The 21989-nt window shown below is 42.9% G+C and overlaps 1 protein-coding gene across 5 annotated transcripts in view; it reads right to left on the bottom strand.

The window, feature by feature from the left end:
• The window catches only part of VPS13B (vacuolar protein sorting 13 homolog B), an 868795-nt gene that overhangs the window by 16464 nt on the left and 830342 nt on the right, over positions 1 to 21989 (bottom strand). For all 5 annotated transcript variants that reach the window (XM_055116771.2, XM_063606452.1, XM_057303059.2 and 2 more), the window contains exons 55-57: positions 12768 to 12886; positions 6855 to 7660; positions 1633 to 1809 (exon numbers count right to left, since the gene is read on the bottom strand). In XM_055116771.2, coding sequence (XP_054972746.2) covers positions 1633 to 1809; positions 6855 to 7660; positions 12768 to 12886 — 1102 coding nt within the window. The remainder of the gene's footprint in view (positions 1 to 1632; positions 1810 to 6854; positions 7661 to 12767; positions 12887 to 21989) is intronic.

Raw genomic sequence — 21989 nt, 5'->3', positions numbered from 1 at the left:
GGTTAAAATCTGCCTGCTGTGATTTTAAAGGGTAAAGTTATGTTGCTAAGTTTTAGAAAGGTTATAAAGAAATACTTCAGCTTTAGGAATAAATTTTATTCCCTCCATATAACTTCAGTCATAACAAAGGGGGAGATACTAAACCTTATCATTTGCCATTCTGAGGATGTAATTATTGTGCCATGGAGAATACGTGCAATTTTGATATTCAGGATGTTAACTGAAAAACCAGTGAGGGGAATAAAAGGAGTAAATCATGTGAGAGCCGTGAATCTGTCTGGTTTTCCGAAGAAGGGCTATTTCAGCATTTGCTCACAACAGCCACAATTCCTCTAGCAGGTCTGCACACATCTTAGTGAGCGAAACTGAGCGACTTTCATGGACAGATCTGGACACTAACAAACTAGCTCATCTGTTATTGCAGGTCCAGTTTCAGGAAGAAATGCTCAATGTCGTTTTTGCAGCTGCATCTTTACCAGTAATCTGAAAAGAAAAATATCTGTGTGCGCACACACATAGGGATGCCAACAAACCAAAAAGATTTTGCTAAGAGAAGAAAAGAACAAGTGTAAAAAACATTCAGTGAGTCAGTAGGCTGAAAATACCACTGAGGTTCAATTTAGCAGGTGTTAGTTGTCTTATTTTAACATAAAAACAACAGAACCACAGAGATTCCAGTGTCAGGAGTGAGCAGTCTGCCAGTGACTCATGGGGTGAGTTTCTGCAGCTCAGCCCCCAGTCCTCCCAGATGATTTGAGGCCTGGGGGAGTGTCCTTTTCATTGTCCGTGGAATTTGTTTTTATGACTCTGGCTGTTCTCTTGCCAGCCCTCCCACCCACAGTCCCTCACCCGCTCTATGGATCATGGATTCTCCTATTTCAAGATCAAGTCTTCTTTTGAGGCCTTCCAGAGACTTTCACAACCTGTCCTATGGCCTATAGTCAGATGCCTTTTACGGGAAGAAGCCCCTTTGCCCTGTTTTCCTTGCCTCCTGCTGAGAAGAAAAGGGGACTCAGATGGCCCTTGCTAGTTCCCAAGTCTCTGCCAACCTGACCAAAATAACATCAAGCACACACACACAGATAAAACTAAAACACTGTCCTTGTGGGAAGCACTTTGGCCTCCATGCCCGATGACCTGTCTGGACCACAAGATGGCACTGTTTACGTGGCGTGCTAGAGAAAAGTTGGCTGTTTCACCCCCAAATCCGCTTCCATGTCAGAATGTATCCATATCCTTAAGAAAGTTATGACAACTGTATCTACATTTAAAAAAATATGATGAGGCAACACAGTGTAGGGTTTCTGATGTTTAGCAGAAATCCTGAACACCTTTAATATTTCTGTGTTTATCACATGGAATAACAGTTGAGCCAATCCTTGTTTTCCCAATGGGAGGCTTAAAATTCTGAAGTTTCTGAAACATTTTCACACACCAGAGGCAAGTAGTGATCTGTTCAAAACATAAGACATTATATATGAGCTTTGTTACAAACCCAAACTCTCACTGCAAGCTAAAAGGCCAAACAAAGCTAGAGGCAATCTGAATGCATTTAAAACTTTAGCACATTCTTTAAAAAAAAAAAAAAAGGGAAGGAGTGAAGGCATTATTACAAGGAACGGAACCCGCTACCTTTGGAGATGTGCTTTACAAACGATGTGGTCCCTCTGGAGACGCCACTCACGAAGGCTCCAGGGCCCCGGGTCAGCCCCTCATACGGAAGCCTGAAGAAGTCGGCGACCCCGTTCCCGATGCTTCTCACCAGGCTTGCAGGGCTGCCAAGAATCTCCAGAGACCCAACTACCCAGCCTGCAATGCACAAGAGGGAAGGGGTGATTGAAACCTCAAATGCAGAACTTTCAACATTTGTGAAAAAGTGACCCATTTTCCCTGCAATTCATTTTTCACACTAGAATTGGGAAAGTAATCTGTTTCTTTGGAAGAAAATAAGGGAAATAAGTCATTCTCTGTGAATTCATAAATGGCAAACTTTCATACTTTATAAATCAAAGTGATCCTCTGACGGCCCCACAAATGGCTTTAATATGACTGCCTTGCCCAAGCCTCCCATATTCCTGCTAACGGGGGTCCATGTGGCGGGGATGCACTCTGCCACCACCTGAGGAAGGGCGCCTTCTTGGGTTGCAGGTGTTTGCAGGTGGGAGGTTCTCTCTAAAGCCTCCCCGGGACAGCGGAGGCACCAGGATAGGAGGAGATGCCTGGTCAGGGGCGGCCAGATGCTCAATGGCGTGTCGCAAAGGGGATGCAAACTTCTGACAAGAATGGAGGGGTTGTTTTTAATCTTTCCCAATCCTACTGAGTTGAGTGCTTCCCTTTGGAGCAGAGCTAGACCCAGACAAATGTCTTGGACCCTTCAACCCCAGCTCCGGTTATGTAAACACCAGAGACAGGGACATTTTTTTTTTTTGAGATCGAGTCTCACTCTGTCACCCAGGCTGGAGTGCAGTGGTGCAATCTCGGCTCACTGCAACCTCTGACTCCTGGGTTCAAGTGATTCTTCTGCCTCAGCCTCCCAAGCAGCTGAGATTACAGACACATGCCACCACGCCTGGCTGATTTTGTATTTTTAGTAGAGATGGGGATTCACCATGTAGGCCAGGCTGGTCTTGAACTCTGTGACAGGGACATTCTGATGAGGTTAGTGAGAGGGGAGTGTTCCCTTGTGCATGTCCCAGGAGGGCAGCTTTGGATCTGGTTTCCTCCTGAAGCTTGGGCTGGCCAGAAGCTGGCCTGCCACTCAGCCGCTGCTGCCCCATGGGAACGCGGCTGTGCGTGGAGTCCGGCAGGCACTGCCCTTACCCTGGCTCTCTGGGGTGGGGATTTGGGGCTGTAGGCCCCAAGAATTGGAGGGGCAAGTGAGGGCCCAGGAGAGGAGGAGTCTGAAAAGACAGCTTTCTCCGGGAAGCCACTGACCTCCCCAGCCTGGTGCTCAGAGCCCGGTAATGGGAAGGCTGTGGGGACAGGACTGGGTGGGAGCCATCCCTCCTTCACTAGCAGGCTCTGAAGAGGAGGACAGTCCTGTGACAGAGATCCTCAGCTCAGCGATCTGAGGGGATCGGGAAGGTGAGGGTACAACAGCCACGCCAAGGTCCCGAAGAATCCCATGCCCAGCCCATGAAGAGAGGGACGCTCTTAAATTTTGAGCCCTCCTCCCTTCTCTGGAACGTTAGGATGATAACACTAGGGTTTAGGGCAAAGGAGGGAATAATTTCTGGAAGATAAAGATTACAAATGAGAGGCCCTATGGATGCCAGGCATTCAACACATTTAATTCTCACGGTAACTGCAAGAAAAGTATTCTCTCCCTTCAAATCAGTGCAGGCTAACTGGTGACTGAGCTGCTGTCTGGGTCAGGGAATGGACCAGGCACAGGAGGCAGAGGTGAATGCAACATGGTGGTACTGCTTCCACGGCCTCACAGGCAGGAAAAGGAGGAGACTGAGGCTTGGAGACTAAGCCAACTGCTCACAGTCCCCTGGATGATCCACCTGTGGGCTGGGTTTCCAACCCAGGTTTTCCTAATTCTGAAGCTCACCCACCTCTTTCTTCTGTGAGCTCAGGCTGCAAAGAGTAGGCGAGGGAGCTGGGGAGGCTGTGGAATATTCCTCCATGGAGGGCCTTCTCTGGAGGTAAAGAAACAGCAGATTCCCTTTAGCCCTGAATGGCTGTAAGGGTGTACCTAACGGCAGAAGGTTGGTCTAGAAACATTTTAATTCCCCATCTCTCCACGGAGTCCATGTATAAAAGAAAGGAGTAGCAGCTATGGCCAAGCAGTGTCCCCCACGACAGGCCTGTTCAGGTCGGTGCCGTGGGCGTAGAGAGGGAGTGGGAATCCGCCTCGGCCTCTTGCTCCTGCCAGTGGCAGGTCCTCCCCTGTCGTGGGGTTGGAACCCTTGAATCCTGAAGCCACTGCCTGATAGAAGGGCTATGTGTAGGCCAGAGCTACATCTCAGTGACATCTGAGCTGGCCAGAAAAGGGCAGACAGATCCAAGGGTACTCCTTTATTGCCCTTCAAAAGCAAATCTATCTTTTGCTCAGTCGTTTGGAAATTGTGTTGAAGAAGGGAGTCTGCCTGGCTCCCAACAAACTGAGACTTTGGGCTAGAGAGGGGCCTCAGGATAAAGATCACATGCTTTCCTTCAGATAGGGTCAGTTACTGATTTCCAATTACTATTTATTTTTATTCTGCCTCTCCCACCCATACTTTTTTATTTTTAGTTGTTTAATTTTTAAATATTTTTTATGTTTTTGGAGATGGAGTCTCGCTCTGTTGTCCAGGTTGGAGTGCAGTGGTGCAATCTTGGCTCACTGCAACCTCTGCCTCCCAGGTTCAAGCAATTCACCTGCCTCAGCTTCCCAAGTAGCTGGGACTACAGGTGCATGCCCCCACACCTGGCTAATTTTTTGTATTTTAGTAGAGACAGGGTTTCACCATGTTGCCCAGGCTGGTCTCGAACTCCTGAGCACAGGCAATTCGCCCACCTCGGCCTCCCAAAGTGCTGGGATTACAGGCGTGAGCCACTGCGCCCGGCCTGTTTCTTTATTTTTAAAACCTCTTCAAGTTGATACCACAACTTCCCTAGAAATGAGGTCAGGGTGTTTTCCATGACAGGCAGGGGCACTCTGACTCAAGTGAGATGTGGGTGGGCAACTTGCCCACCTGCAGCCAGCTCTCTCCCTTCCCTCGACAAGGATGCTAACCTGGGAGTCTGGAGCCTCCAGCATCTTCCCATTTCCTACTCCTTCAATCACTGCTTTCTTTCAGATGGTCTTCAGATTGTCCATAGATTTTTAGTGACAAAGTTTCCAACAGGCTCTGAAAACTTGGCCCTCTATATTAGAATCCCTTATCTTGGTATACAGTGAGATTGGAACGGCAGCTTAGAGGATTTTGGGGTGAATTATATAAAATTCAAATAGAATGTTCTTGTGAAAGCTCATTAAAAATATAAACCAAAACAAAGAGAGCTCGTTTTTAGCACACGGGCTGCAGGGCCCGTTACTTGGTGCCACAGGTAGAGTTTCCCTGCTGCTTACTGCACTGCTGCGTCGTGCAGAGACTGAATGGGAGCCTTCGTCCTTGCCAGGCCTCAGATTGGAGCTCAGTAACCTACGTGCCTGCTTCTTATGTGAAAAAGCAAAGGCTGCCTGAAGGGAAAGTTTCTGGAACTGTTTATAAATACACCCATCTATTAAATTTGAAATGTGGACTGCTTATTTTTAAATGAGTTTTTAGCAAGAGGGAAATGTTTTCTTCATTGTTGTGCAAGCTATCAAGACAACAGGTCTGGCAGGACCCTCTCCCTGATCTTGTTGTTATCTTTTATAAAAGAGTCTAGATAACCCTAGTAAGTCTATGAATTTCATTATGGAGAAAATGTAATCTGACCAATATGGCAATAACAGGTCGTTTACTGCTGCAATCTTAATCTTACATGGGAATGCATTCACAAAGTACAACTTTACAAAGAGGATAGAACAAAGGCTCTCTCCTCTGTTACTTTCAGAAAGTAAGATTTCCATGTTCTTTATTGGAAAGGGCTGACAAGGCTAACTCTGGATGCTGTTCTTTGCTTGAATTTCTGGGAACCCAATTATCAAATTAAAACTGCTTTAGAGTGAACCTGGCTCAAGAACACACACTGTGATGCCGATTACCATAACGTACCCTGAGACCACATGGTTCCCACCACTCAATCTTATTTTTTGGGACAAGGTCTTGCTCTGTCACCCTGGCTGGAGTGTAGTGATGTGATCATAGCTCACTGTAGCCTCAAAGTCCTGGGCTCGAGCAATCCTCCCACCTCAGCCTCAGTAGTAGCTGGGACTACAGGTGCACGACACCACACCTGGGTAATTTTTTAAACTTTAATTTTTTGTAGAGACAAGGTTTCACCAGTTGGCCAAGCTGGTCTTGAACTCCCGTGCTCAAGTGATCCTCCCACCTCAGCCTCCCAAAGTGCTGGGATTACAGGTGTGAGCCACTGCGCCTGCTACCCACCAGTCGCTAGTACACAGTAGTCCCTCTATAAAATTTTGTATGCATGTTCAAGCCACCCCCTGCAGACTTTTCCAGCCAGACTGAAAAGGGAATCCTTGCTTTTCCCACTGAGTCTCTGAGAAACAGCAGCCCTCAGCCTGCAAGAGGCCACCTGCCTGGCCCCAGAGAGTGGATGGGCCATTCCTTCTCTTTGAGCTCAGGTCTGTGGAGAGGCTGACACACTCACAGCCTTCCCTTTGCCAGCTATATAGACAGGCAGTGCAGCACTGGGTAGATAGAGGGCTCAATGTGCATCTTACAAGCACACAAATCCTCTGAATTTCTCACCTACTGCTATTCATAAATAGCAATGAAGAAAATAAACGAGAACCGGACTCCTTTTAGGCCGAGGGACTGAAGACCTGGGCTAGTTTTCCTAGTTGCTCTAGTGTGCTAAGAAAGGGCTCTGTGCCTGCAAGTTGCTAAAAAAAGTGTGTGCTAAACTGAACTAAAATTCTAAGTTACAGAACAGCTACTACTGCTTGAATGTTTATTAAGTGGCAAGCAAAATGCTGGGTACCTCACGTACTTTCATCTGATCCTCTCAGAAATCTTCAAAGCCATTTTATCGATGAGGAAATGGAGACTCAGGAAGGTTCAATAACTTGCTCAAAGTCTTACAGCTAACAGTGGCAGGCTCTAGATTTAGATCCAGTTCTGTGTAACTGTAGAGCTCAGGTGTGTCACCTCTTGCCAATTGCTTCTTTAGGTCTTGAAATGAGGTGCTACCCCCAAGCGTGTCATTTCTACCCAGGCTCTAGCTCATCACAGACCCTCAGTTTGTGTTCTTACCTGCTCTAAAAAGGGCCCCAGCGGCATAGTGCATTGCCAGGGCGTGCACAAGCTGCCTCGCAGTGGTGAAGATGGGTCCTCTTTCAAACACCGAGAAGGAGAGAGGAGTGTGGTCTGAGGCTATGTACAGCTTGAGGGAAGCGTGGATGCTGACGAGCAAATTTACTGGCTGGATCACCAGTTTCCGTAACTTCACAGGATTCACCAAGGCCCTGGCGTGCTGTGTGACCTGCATGGGCAACACCTGTTTACCCCCGGAGAGGTGTGTGGAGTGACCAGCCAACCTGCTGTTAGGAAGGTAGGTGTCAAACAAAGTCTTGATGTAGTATACAAATGTGTCTTCCACGTATAACCGAGCAGGTTTTAATTCAAAGCTGAACTCATTAATATCACAGAGGATGCTCTTGCCTTCATTTAAGGTGATGCAAAGTTTGATAAAACATTTTTCCTTGTATTCTTCCAACTCTTTGTTGGATATGAGGAGACTCTGCATTTTGGAACACTGAATGGGTTCTGCTTTTTCTCCCTGGCAGACTAAGACAGCAAAGTGGAAATTGGACTTGTTATAAAGCTGGTTGTCTAGCTGCAGGTCCCCACAGCAGATCTCCACACAGTAAAGTTCAAACAACGCAGTCACAGGCTCTTCCCCAGGGAGGGGACCAGCTCCTGGGGCCACACAGAGAAAAATGTTGTCCAGTGTGAGTCTGAGAAGCTCAGCTGATGCTTTGTGGTGGGTGAGGTCATCAAACACTGCCAGGCTTAACTGAGTGATGAACATTTTAAATGTAACAATCTTCTCTGGGGCTCTAGAGGAGAAAGGGACAAGAACATTAGTCCCCCCACTCACCTTTTCTTTCTCTCTTCTTTCTTTTTTATTGACAGTACCCTATTAAATACCTCCTGATGGGACATCAGATTCTCATAAGAAACAAATAAGAACTCAACTTTCAGTACATTGTGTCTGGACGGAGTCAGTCACACTCCAACAGTATTGGGAAATGTTCCCAATGGGACTATTACAAGCTCTTGTCATGTTTCCTTATGTTTCCCTTATCAACACCAGATTTTTACTCCAAAATCCCTCTAGTCTTTGTGTACTAATTCTCTATCATGATGATCACAAGACAGAAAGAGATAATAAAGTAACTGAGACTCCCTAAATTGAAAAAGTGATGTGAGCAGAAGAAAACTTAGCAGGAATTCCTGCCACAACTGCCCATCAACCGTGCCTGAGTCCATGCTCGGCTCTTCTCCATCTCCATTTCTGGGGTGGAACCACCCTTGCTTCTGTCTCAGGTGAACCCCTCTCCAAAGTGCACCAAGTCACTCTGCTCTCACCTACTCAAAGACATCCCTCCAGCAACTCACACCCCTTTCCTCCATCATCTTTTTCTTCATTACTAGCAGCTTGTAAACATGCTGTCATCTCTCAGCTCAAAAAATCCCCCATGACTCCACTCTCTCCCTTAGCTACCACTCATTTTTCTGATCCTCTCTACACAGAAACTCTAAAGTGTGTTCTATACACACTGTCTCCAACTCCTCTCCTTCCCTGCTCTTTAAGGCTTGCTCCAAGCAGCCTTTTGTGCCTCCATCCCCAGCCTAATAAAACAACTCGTCATCAGTGACTTCCATTTGGTTACATCAAATGATGGACTTTCAGTTTTTTGCTTATTCAACATACTAACAACATATGACATTGCTGACAACTCCCTCCTCCTGGAAATACTTTTCTTTCCTGTCTTCTCTCAGCTCTTCTACTTCTCTGACCTCAGTTACCTATGCAGATCCCTCTTCCTCTCCCTGACCTCTTAAAGTGCCTAGGGCTCAGCCCTTGGTCCTCTTCTCACCCCCATCTTCACTGACTTCCTTGGGGATCTCATCCAGTCTTATGACCTGAAATACCATCTATATGTTGATGGCTTCCAAAGTATATACTTATCCTGGAGCTCCCCACTGAACTCCAATCTTGTGTATCAAACTACCTATCCACACAGTCACTTAGATGTCTAAATGACATCTCAGCTTATCATGTCTATAACCAATCTCTTGATCTTTCCTCCTAAATCTGCAGATAGTCTCTCCCATCTTAGTTAATGGCAGCCATATCCTACTAGTTGCTCAGACCAAAAATTTCGGTGTCATCCTTGATGCCTCTATTTTTAGCCATTACTCAATGTATTAGGAAAATCCCATTGACTTTTCCTTAGAAGTATATCCAGAATCTGACTCTCTCTGCCACTTCCACTGACACCACCATAGTCTAAGCCATCAGTGTCTCTAATGTGACCAACTGTAATCCTCTCCTAACTAGTCTCCCTGCTTGCTTGTGCCCTTGTTTCTCTACAGTCTACTTCAACAAAGCGGCCAATGATCTTCTAGAAATTTAAGTCACAGGGTGTCACTTCTATGTTCAAAAATGATCCAATGAGTTCCTCATTTCACTTAGAATTAAAGCTAAGCCCTTCAATGGCCCATGAGGTCTCCCTCCTTCTAGCTCTTACCTCCTGGACCGCATGCACTGCTACTTCCACTTCCACCCCCTCCACTGGGCCCACAACAGCCTCTTCCCTGCTCCTCCTTGATGCCAGGCACGTTGTTGCAGGCCTTTGAACTGGCTGTGCCCTCTGCCTGGGAAGTTCTTCCTTCAGATAGTCACATTACTAACCCCCTACTGCTTTCCAGTCTCTGCCCAAATATCAACTTCTCAGTGCAGCTTACCTACACCAATTTGTTTAAAACTACACTTTCCCAGTCCCTTGGCCCTGGCACTTCCAGCCCCTCTTACTGAGCTCTGTTTTCATCCCTGTAGAATGCTGACCTTCTACTGCACCATAACATTTCCTTTCTTTTTAGGTTTACTCTCTACACCCCCCATCACCTTGCCCAATTCCATGCCTATGAGGAGAAAGTCATCTTCTCTAGGTCAGGGATTGGGCCTTTTTATTTATGGATGTATCCTCATCCCATGCTAGGCATCCAATAAGCCCTTGAAAAACATTTGTTGAATGAATGAATGAAGTTCCAAGAAATACTTGTACCTTTCTCATGAAAGTTTGCTTCTATTGTTATTAACATTTATGCCCTAGATAAAATGTTTCTGAAATTGTTGAATAAACCTGAAATTTTGTGCTATACTAGTTAAAAGTTCGTCTTCAATTTTGTTATGCTATTAATTTTTAATGAACACTTTTGGGCAAAGAAAACATTCTATCCAACATTGTTTGAAATATTATAAATTCAAATTAGCAGAGTCCAGATTAATGAGTTCTTAACCATACATGAGAAGCAATAAACTTTTTTTGTTGTTGTTTTGTTTTGTTTTTTTTCTGAGATGGAGTCTCGCTCTGTCGCCCAGGCTGGAGTGCAGTGGCGTGATCTTGGCTCACTACAACCTCCGCCTCCCGGGTTCAAGCGATTCTCTTGCCTCAGCCTCTTGAATAGCTGGGATTACAGGTGCCTACCACCAAGCCTGGCTAATTTTTGTACTGTTAGTGGAGACAGGGTTTCGCCATGTTGGCCAGGCTGATCTCAAACTCCTGACCTCAGGTGATCCACCCACCTCGGCCTCCCAAAGTGCTGGGATTACAGGTGTGAGCCACCACACCTGGCTGCAATGAACTTTTTAAAAGAAAGATTTAAACAAACGTATGAAAGTTGGTGGTATTTATATTTTAATATTAAGTTATTTTTTCTGATCATAAAAGAAATGCTATTATAAATAATCAAAATACAGAAATCAAATAATAATTACATATTAAATAACTCATTAACCCCACATCTGTTACCAATTTTGAGTTTTTTTCTTTTCAGTCTTATTTCTAGGAATGTTTTCTGTGTATGTATAAGTACATACGTGTGCACTTATGTACGCATGTATAAGTACACACGTGTGCACTTATGTACGCATGTATAAGTACACACGTGTGCACTTATGTACGCATGTATAAGTACACACGTGTGCACTTATGTACGCATGTATAAGTACACACGTGTGCACTTATGTACGCATGTATAAGTACACACGTGTGCACTTATGTACGCATGTATAAGTACACACGTGTGCACTTATGTACGCATGTATAAGTACACACGTGTGCACTTATGTACGCATGTATAAGTACACACGTGTGCACTTATGTACGCATGTATAAGTACACACGTGTGCACTTATGTACGCATGTATAAGTACACACGTGTGCACTTATGTACGCATGTATAAGTACACACGTGTGCACTTATGTACGCATGTATAAGTACACACGTGTGCACTTATGTACGCATGTATAAGTACACACGTGTGCACTTATGTACGCATGTATAAGTACACACGTGTGCACTTATGTACGCATGTATAAGTACACACGTGTGCACTTATGTACGCATGTATAAGTACACACGTGTGCACTTATGTACGCATGTATAAGTACACACGTGTGCACTTATGTACGCATGTATAAGTACACACGTGTGCACTTATGTACGCATGTATAAGTACACACGTGTGCACTTATGTACGCATGTATAAGTACACACGTGTGCACTTATGTACGCATGTATAAGTACACACGTGTGCACTTATGTACGCATGTATAAGTACACACGTGTGCACTTATGTACGCATGTATAAGTACACACGTGTGCACTTATGTACGCATGTATAAGTACACACGTGTGCACTTATGTACGCATGTATAAGTACACACGTGTGCACTTATGTACGCATGTATAAGTACACACGTGTGCACTTATGTACGCATGTATAAGTACACACGTGTGCACTTATGTACGCATGTATAAGTACACACGTGTGCACTTATGTACGCATGTATAAGTACACACGTGTGTACTTATGTACGCATGTATAAGTACACACGTGTGTACTTATGTATGTATGTACAGATAACACATAACTAGGATCATATATATTCAATATTATATTCTACTTGTTTTATTTTAGATTATAATATGCATTTTCTATTCCATTAAAATTCTTTGAGATCTACTTTTTGCAGTTGTAACATTTATAGTACAATTATGTATCATCTATTTCCCTATGGATGGGCATTTTGACTTTGAATATTTTGCCATTGTAATTAACTGTGTGATATCTCTCACTGTGTACATCTCTCTGTGTATATCTTTGCCCACTTCTCCATTTCCTTAACTCTGAAACTCTTAACACACTTAAAAGTGGAATTTCTAAGCCAAAAGGATTTTAAAGCTCTTAATATGTATTACCAAAGTGCTTATAAATTGGAAATAGTACCAATTTATACTTTCACCAGGACTGTATATGATACAACATCATTGTTAATTTGATAAATTAGCATTTCTTTGATTACTTATATTTCCTCTTCTTAGAATTTTCTGTTCATGCCTATTGCCACTAATTTTGTTTTGTAAGGCCATCTTTATATTATTCCTATTGAATTATGTGAATTATTTTAAATTAAGGATATTAACTCTTTGTCTATTTCATGTTTTTAAAACCTGATGGCAACATTCAGGTCAAAGTGGGGGGTGGAAAATATGGCTCTAAGAGGCGTATTTATATTTGATGTAGCTCTAATTGCTAAGTTTTATTATTAATTACTACACTGTCATGCAGACACAGAGGTATTAATGTGCATTTCATGCTAATAATAGTGGTATGATTCCAAGATGCATAGTTTGTAAATCAGTTTGTTAACCCTACCACAGAAGGAGTGCAAGTGGTATCTAGGAAAGATGGTTTATTGCTACCTATTGAAGGGATGATTTAGTGCTAATAACCATATTTTTTATGGATTACATGATAATTAACCAAAAGCTTTAATACATTATGTGGAGATGACAAAGATAAATACTAAGTTTACAACTTTGTAACAGTAACACTTACTATGTTGTTACTGGGAAAATAATTAAACCTACCTGTTGGTATTGGTTAAAATAGGTCCTGCTTTTCCTTCTGGGGCCACAGTGATGAAGACTGTGCCACACTGATGTACAACATCCACATACACATAGCCAAAGCCAGTCAGGAACACAACCTGCAGAAAGAATATTCAAAATCTGATTAAAAAGAAATAAGAAACACTATTGAAGTGGCTTGACTTCAAATGTCTCCAGTTCTGATTCAATACCACAAACAATTCCTGGTTATATTTCTTTATATCCATGTGTACGGGCTATTCAGTTGACTTGAAATGAAATAAAATACCCAAAAGATCAAAACCAGATTTTTCAATATTCAGCTGTAAGGTTCATAGAAAAAAATGATGGATGATGGGGCATGAGTATCTTCATTCTCTGCTTCTTTGGAACTGGCAAATAACTCTGTGTGGGCTGGAGTTCAGACATGGGGCCCACTATATGTGTGCATATGGATCTTTGTGGAAAAAAAACTAAAACTTGGGACTTGAAGTGCAATGTGCAAACAACTTTCAGGCTCTTGGGTGTTGACTTACTTCTATAGGGGTGTCCTTCTGGGCTAGGGACACAAAAACATACCTCAAAACCCACCTAGGAGCATATCACAACCCCTCCAGGGTCTTTCATGTAACTCGTAACAAGAATGTCAGGTATAAGTTAATTTGCTCGGAGTAAAAAACTAATTTTTCTACCATGAGAATATGGACTAAGACCTAGAAAAAAGCTCTACCTCAGGATCCAGGTGCCAGACAGTGGAACAAACACCCTTTCAGTATTAAATAGTGAGTTGCTTAAATGGGTAAATATTTGAAAACAGAACAGGGCTATTTAAAAAACAACTCCAAGAACATCATGTTCACAGCCAGGATTACCTGAGGGTAGGGGCAAAAACCTCCTTATGCTTGGGAAGGCTGGTTCTGATGATTTGCAGTATCAATTCAGTCCAAGTCTGGGCCCTATGTTATTATTAGGGCAGCAAATAAAATCAGACATACTGAAAATTCCTGGATGATGGAACAAAGGTGGCCTCTTGCTTGACCAACAATGAATATATTCTAATTTTGATCACATGAAGAAGCACCAGAGTGTACACAGAACCACAGGAGAAAGCCAGAGAGTTATTTGGAAGCAACTTCAAGGTCACTGGTCTTCTTTCTCATGCAATGGCTTTCTCATGGACTTCAGAAATTCAGAATTTCTGACCATCTTCAGCATGTAGGTTACCTGGATATCATCTCTGCCTTCTCCCTCTGCTCCTTGCTGCAGCCCAGCCCCTCCAGCTCTTCCTAGTTCTTCCACTGCTGCCTTCTTTTTCATTTTACAGCCTCTGCTTCAGCTGAGGCCCTTGCCTGCCACTCACTACTCACCACGCCTAGAATATACTTTTCTCCATATAAGTCCTTTCAAAAGCCTGTATGTCCTGGTGCATACAGCTTAAAGGATAGCTTACTCCATAGAGCCATTCCTTAATTTTTCTGTTCCCTTCTGGACTGACACCTACTTCTACATTCTAAAACAATTTTAACCATATTTCTATTTGATCAAAAATATTATTGTCTGTACTACAGTTACTTATGTGTCTGACCCAATTATTAGATTGTAAACCTCTTGACAGCAGAAATGGAGTCCATTTGTTGTATCTGTATTCTCTATGAACACGTTTCCCAAATGGACTGTTTTGCAAAAATATCTTTTTCAAAAGACTTGTATTCTGAATTTGCCCTATTTGTTCCAAGGTAAAAATTAAACTTATAATAAAATTTGAGAATAAAACATAATTAATGGCTTAAAAATGGCTCAGCTCATGAATCTAAAACAAAAGAGATATTCTTTAAGAAATATTCCTATCTATAAACACCATCCCTTTGTATGATACATAAGTAAATCAATTGCTTTTCTTTACTAGGTTGAAAGATATGAAATTATCCATTCAGTAGAAACCTTTTTAAGTCCCGTGCTCCCATCTCATATTCCTTTTCCTAAGTCACCGTCCATAACTTCAGGACCCCTTAGAGGAGAGAGGGAGGGGATGCGAATAGAGAAATATTTACTGTTCTGCTCTTTCTCGAAGTGACTTTCAGGCATTATGAAATGAGGATACTTACACTTTCTAAGATAATAAACCTAAGGTAAGGTGATGGTTTCTGTTAAATGCCCCAAGGGCCTTCTGAAGGCAAGCAAATTAACCTGAACTTTCATGGTACTTCTTCTGGCAAAAAACCTAGACTCTGGAGGGAAATTTTTGCTTGTTGTCCCTTTCACTCACTGCTATGAATGGAAGAAACACAGACTTTAGTCTATCCTTGTCTTTTCACATTTAGAGAAACAACTCACACCTTGTAGCCTTTTTCATGATGGCAGCTCTAGGGGTTAGATAGTTAGGTACCTGAGTGATACAGGAATTAGGCATCTATATCCAGGTTCCCCACAAGTCCAAAGTAAATCCTTATCTTGGTCTAATGGTTTGAACAATCAATTACTTGACAAACACTTAAAGAGTGCCTACAAAGAATTAGTCACTGCATCAGGCACAGAGAAGATGCAATCCTACCCTCGCATTGCTCACAGCCTAGTTGGCGAAAAAGCCAAGTACACAAACAATGAGATGACAACTAACAATTCCAGACCACAGGTGTATAAAATGCGTCTCCCTCTCAGTGTATTCACCATCATGGACTCTGTGTAAGTTCCATGAGGGCACTGGTTTTGTGTGTGTTTTCTTCAGTACTTACAACCAGTGCCGGGTACTCAATAAAGATAAAGCTGATGATCTGAACATACATCTTCTCAATGTGGCTTCTGCTGTATTGACTTCTAGTGTCCACCCATGTCTAGCTCTTCTCTCCTTCTGGGAATAGAGCAGGATTATACTCCCTGCCACCCCTGCAGTTAGATATGGTCTTGTGACTAGTTTTGGCCAATGGGCTAAAGGCAGAATTGACATGTATTCCTTCTAGAGAATAAATAAAGGCTTTATGTTCCACAGCTCAGTGGTGGGCCAAATCTGGTCCACTGCCTGCTATTGTGAATAAGGCTTTATTGGAACATGCTCATTTACTTACATATCTCTCCATCTGTTGAGAAGTCGGGAAAACATAAGGCCTGCAAAACCTAAAATATTTACAATCCAGACCTTAAAAAAATATTTGTTGACTCCTGCTCTAGATAGCTGTGGAAGACTGTTGCACAATGAATTGTACATCCCAGTATCCATGCCCTTGTGTAGTACCTTCCCATACTGACATTGGGCGTGGCTATGTGACTTTCTTCAGCTAACATGACATCAGCAAGTAAGAAGCTTGATACAGCTTGCTTATTGGGGTTTTCCTGCTTGCCACCCTGGGCTAGCCTCCTTAAGGAGGACAGACAGAATGGTGAGAGAGACACCCAGACTTCCCAGCTGAACCCATACCTCAGCCAACTCTCTAGGTGAATGCAGATGCATGAGTGATCCCAGGCTCATCCTGCAGAAAAGTCACTTGGCCACTTCCTCAGAATCATGAGAAGTTGTTAATCATTCTTCTTTTAAGCCAGTAGGTTTTGGGGTGGTTAGTTACAAGGGGGAAGATACGAGATGATGGACTTTCCCTCAACCTGGGTCCCTGAGTGACCATGTAGAACAAAACCCCCTGAGGACACACACTAGGCATTTAGCATGAACAAGAGGTAAGTTCTAGGCTTATGATAGGCAGCATAACTGAGCTTATACTACTAATATAGATATTGTTGATAGAAGTAGTGTTCTAGCAAAATCCTACAATAGGAGACCCTGGCTTAATGGTCAGACAGTAGAAATCGATATTGAAAGCTATAAAAATGGGCATATATGTTTTGAAGTGGTAAGATATTCAGTAAAACTGTTGCTTGAGATGACTTGAGAGGTAGATCATAAACTTCATAAATCTGTAGCTCTAGAAGATGAGGTCTGAAAACCAAACATCAGTGGTGTTATGTTGGCTGCTGTTGCCTGTGTCTGGAACATTACGTTTTGTTTTATGAAGAGATGAGCTCAGGAAAGAATTGGCCAGGTTGCAAATAAAAATGGAAGATAATAGAGAGATTCCAGAAATGTAGAACCTTGCAAAGTTAGAAATAATTTTAAACCTGCTATGGTCTGAATGTTTGTGTTCCCCCAAAATTCATACGCTGAAATTCTAGCCCCCCAATGTGATGATATTAGAAGGCAGGGTCTTTGGGATGCAATTAGTGTCCTTATAAAAGAAGCCTGAGGCCGGGGGCGGTAGCTCACGCCTGTAATCTTAGCACTTCGGGAGGCTGAGGCGGGCGGATTGCCTGAGATCAGGAGTTCGGGACCAGCCTGACTGACACATGGTAAAACCTCATCTCTCCTAAAAATACAAAAATTAGCTGGGCATGGTGGCGGGTGCCTGTAATCCCAGCTACTCGGGAGGCTGAGGCAGGAGAATCGCTTGAACCCGGGAGGCGGAGGTTGCAGTGAGCCGAGACCGGGCCACTGCACTCCATCCAGCCCGGGCAACAGGAGTGAAACTCCGTCTCAAAAAAAAAAAAAAAAAAAAAAAAGCCTGAGAAAGCCCCTCATCCCTTCCATCATGTGAGGTTACAGTGAAAAGATGGTCATCCATGAACTAGGAAGTGGGTCCTCACCAGATACCGAATCTGCCAGTACCCTGATGTTGGACTTCCTAGACTCCAGAACTGTGACAATAAGTTTCTGTTGTTTATAAGCTACCAGTCTGAGGTATTTTGATATAGCAGCCTGAACAGACTAAGATAAAGCCTCAAATAGCAAGGTGTAAACTTAGCCTCTGAACACGAAGGCAGATTAACACTCAGCCTTAAGACTGACTATAGGCAACACGCTCACTGTTAAAACTTAACTGTTATATTGACTTGGAAAAAAATGTAAATCAAGGGTATAACTTTCCTGTAGAAGCTCTCTTAAATCCAGAGAGGAAGAAAGCAAGTAAGCAAAGAAATGTGTCTTAAGGACCATAAATATGGTTCCTGGCACAGGGAATTTTCTGGAACCAAATAGGTAAGAAGTCTACTGAGTTGAGAAATTACCACTGCCCTATATACTTACAAACCTGGAGTAAAAGAGACTGTGATTATGTGAGATGCAATACAAACTTCAAGTGTCCAAGGAAGATCTCCCAGAAGGTGGAGCCAGGAACCTGAAGGACAATGGTAAGAGCTCCTTCAAGATTAGAAACAGTGCTCAGTGAAAGCCGATTTCTTGCTTCCAGGGTATAGACCCCACAATATGTGCCCAGAAAACATTCAGAACTGCCATATGCAAGAGACTGCCGTATGTCTCTCATTCTTCCCCCTTCCACAGTGGAGGGGTTATTACTGTTACCCTGTCCTATAAAACAGCAGGGAAAGGGGGAGCAGGTAAGTCCATAGGTCTCCAGATCAAAGGGCATCACATCCAGACTGAGCATCGCTTAGAAGTGCTAGACTTCAAGGGTGATGGAGTGACTGCTTCCAACCTTGCGGGGAAGATTTGTTCTGTGTGTGGGGAAAAAAATAATAAATGACTGATGGCCAAGGGGATTTTTTTTTTCAGCTGTTTGTTATCACAGAATAACCCGGCCAGTCCTGATCAATGCCATCATTTGGTTCTTTTTACTTTCTTCACTAGTAGGGTGAGGTGGGGTGGCATGGAAGGCTCTAGGTGACATATACTAAGAGACTCACCGTTTTGCCATTTGAATCTGTGTTAGAGCACTTCAGTCAGCAAGACACTATCATATTTATTTTTTGAGAGAGGGTCTCAGTCTCACTCTGTTACCCAGGATGGAGTGAAGTGGCACAATCATGGCTCACTGCAACCTCCGCCTCCCTGGGCTCAGGTGATCCTCCCACCTCAGCCTCCTGAGTAGCTGGGATTACAGGAGTTTGCCACCATGTCCAGCTAAGTTTTGTATTTTTCATAGCAACAGAATTTTGCCATGTTGCCCGTGCTGGTCTCAAACTCCTGGGCTCAAGCAATCTGCCTGTCTTAATCTCCCAAAGTGCTGGGATTACAGGCATAAGTCTCTGTGCTCAGCCCCATCATGCATATGTTAGGTCTAAGAAAACCATTTGAGGCCTGGATACTGGTTTCTACTTAGTACAATATCTTCTACCACAATTACCAACAAGAAGCATTTTAATATAACTTGTGCTTTTCTATGTACTCAGTTATCTTTATTTGAATGATTATTTATATGTAACAATTTTTTTAGAATTATAACAATTTTACTAAGTAAATTAATTACAAGGTGACAAAGAAAATAGTGGGAAGTTTTTTGTTTTTTTAAAAAATAGAGACGGGTTTTGCTCTGTTAACCAGGCCGGAATGCTGTGGCGTGATCATAGCTCAAGGCAGTCTCCAACTTCTGGGCTCAAGTGATCCTCCCACCTTAGCATCCTGAGTAGTTGGGAATAGAGGTGTGCACCACCACGCTTGGTGATTTTTTTTTTTAAAATTTCTGTAGAGACAGGGGTTCTTGCTATGTTGCCCAGATGGGTCTCAAACTCCTGGCCCCACGTGATGCTCCTGCCTCGGCCTCCTGAAGTGTTGGGATTATAGGCATAAGCCATTGCACCTAGTCTCCCTACTTTTGAACATTTAAGTTGCAGATAGTATCACACTCATCTTTTGCTGCAAGTTGATATGTCTAAACTGATCTGAAAATATGCTACTTAGGCATTTTATTTGTGCAGCTGACTTTGGGCTAAAAGTCATTTCTTACAAAAAATATCATCTCCCATTTTGGGAAGGAATAAATTTAAAATGTACTACTGATATCTCTATATATGTGGTTTGTAAAAGAGTATCTTAACTAGGAAACCATGCTATGGAAGAATTATAGACTTAGACTTTGAAAGGTGGGAAGAGGTGATTGAGCCCTGGCCTGTAGAGGGGGAACAGGAGTGAGACGGGGCCTGCTTGGTCTCAGGTGGAGGTCTGTTTTAAGCAACCTGGTGGACTGGGTTCTCTTCTCTGGGCTGGAGTCTGTGTCTTCGGAATCATTTGGGGGTTAGTTACAGAGAGAGACTTGAGGTTGGAGAGGCTGACAATGGAGAGACCTATTAAGGCGCTATTGCTAAAATCTGGGAGAGAGATGATGAACCAAAGGCCTGAAGCAGACCCCAGTCACAGAAGAAAGGGGCAGATTCCAGAGACGTTTCTGAGGTATTTCTGATAGAAGCTGGTGGCCTACTGGATGTGTGGAGGATCAGAGAGAAAGGAAGACACTGAGAAGCAGTAGGCAGAAGGTAGGCTGGGAAACCACACAGTCCCGGGTTTGAATCCCAGGACCATTTATCCTGAGCAAGTTCACCTCTCAGAGCTTTGGGTAGCATCTACTTTTAAAGGATGTGACAGGGACTAATGACTATACCTTTAGAGAGCTTGAGATAAAACAGGCATTCAATATTATCTGAATCCATTTTATTTATGGTTTTTGTACTGGGAAAACAGTGATGACATTAACTGATGCAGAGACTCTAGAAGAAGCTGGCTTGGGGTAAGAAAAATGATCATCTTGGTTTCAGATGTGTTGATTTCAGATGCTTGTAGGATTTTCAGGCTGAGATGTCTAGTGGGTAGGCAGAAACACAGATTTGTACACTGGGAGTAATATGGGGGCCGGAGATCAATTTCTGGGAGTGACTGGGTGACAGGCAGTAGCTAAAGCTATGAGGTGAATTAGATATCCAAGAGAAGAAAGGAAGATGAATTTCTAAGTTGATCAAGGTAGGAAGGATTGGACAGAGATGAAAAGAAAACAGTGGCTATTCTGGATGTAATTTTTCCTACTGTATACTTCTTGAAAAACATCTTAGGGAAATCACTACTCCTGAGTATCTTTGGAAACAGTTCTGACTCAGCCAGAACAAACTGTAAACACAGAGGAGACTCTAGACCAGGGTACCTAGCAGACATTCAGAAGTCAGTGCCAACTTGCTGGTATCTGTTCGACTGTGCCCTGGAGTACTGGGAAGGTGAGCGAAGTAAGCAAGAAGTCAAAATACCTGCATTACACATTTTATAAATCAGATATTCACCTGCACTGACTTTTTTTCTTTATAAAAATTCCTGAATTGGAGGGTAGACATAACTCTGAAAATTACTACCTGCTGCTTTAAGCTTTAGTGTTCAAGGTTACCTCTGTGTGATCTGCACCAAATGGACAGATTACACATTTGAGTCCTGGTTCATTAAGGCACTTAACAAAGTATGTTCTGATATTCTTGTAGATAATATCTTATACTGTATAGTTTAAAAGTGATTTTAGATGCATTTTCTTATTTAAGAAACATGGGCTAGATGAGAGTGGAGTCTGGCTGATTGACCCCATGCATTCGGGAAGTATCTAATGATTCACTGCAGTATGTCAACCATGAACTTGTCCTGTTCAACATATTTATTAATGACCTGGATGAACATGTAGAATGCACGCTCACCACATCTATGGATGACATAAAGCTACCAGGGATACTTAATATGTTAGATGACAGCATCACAATTTTTTAAAAAGTGATTTCAACAAGCTGGACTAGGCCAATATCAACAAGACTTAATTTATTTGGGATAAATGTAAAGTCCTGTCTTTGGGTTCAAAAAGTCAACTGTATAGCAAGTCATATGATAAAGACCTGGGGGATGTGGTTGACCACAAGTTCAATAATAACAAACAGTCTGAACTCATTAATAAAAAGCTAACTCAATCTTTTACTTTATTAATGGAAGCATAGGGAGTTAATAGCTGGTTAGACCACATTTGGAATACTGTGTGTAATTCCGGCTGCCAGATTTTTAAAAGGGAACATAACACGCTAGAGTGTTCACACAAGGGTAACTGTGGTGATGGGTGTGGAAGTTGCATTTACTGAAGGAATGATTCAAGGAACCAGAAATGTTTGGCCTGGATAAGGGAACACTTAGGAAAGATGTTGGAGCTGCCTTCAAATAATTGTAGCGTTGCTGTATTTGAGGGGAAATAAACAATCTGTGATGTCCCAGAGGGCAAAACAAAGATGAATGAATGGATGCTACACAGTAATAGTTTTCAGATTGATACAAGAAGAAAATTTCTCATAGCCACCACTGGATAAGTAATGACTATTACACTGGGAGCCTTCTGGGGTGAGATGTCATGGAAGGGATTCTTACATTAGGTGAATGCGGAGATCAGAAAATCTCTTCTAACCTGTGCTTTGATGAACTTTCAGGCAGCTACTATTTGT

The sequence above is a fragment of the Pan paniscus genome, chromosome 7 (assembly GCF_029289425.2).
Source record: "Pan paniscus chromosome 7, NHGRI_mPanPan1-v2.0_pri, whole genome shotgun sequence".
In the NCBI taxonomy this organism is placed as follows: Eukaryota; Metazoa; Chordata; class Mammalia; order Primates; family Hominidae; genus Pan; species Pan paniscus.
Note: the sequence above shows the minus strand (reverse complement) of the source record. Positions and strands in the feature narration are given on the sequence as shown.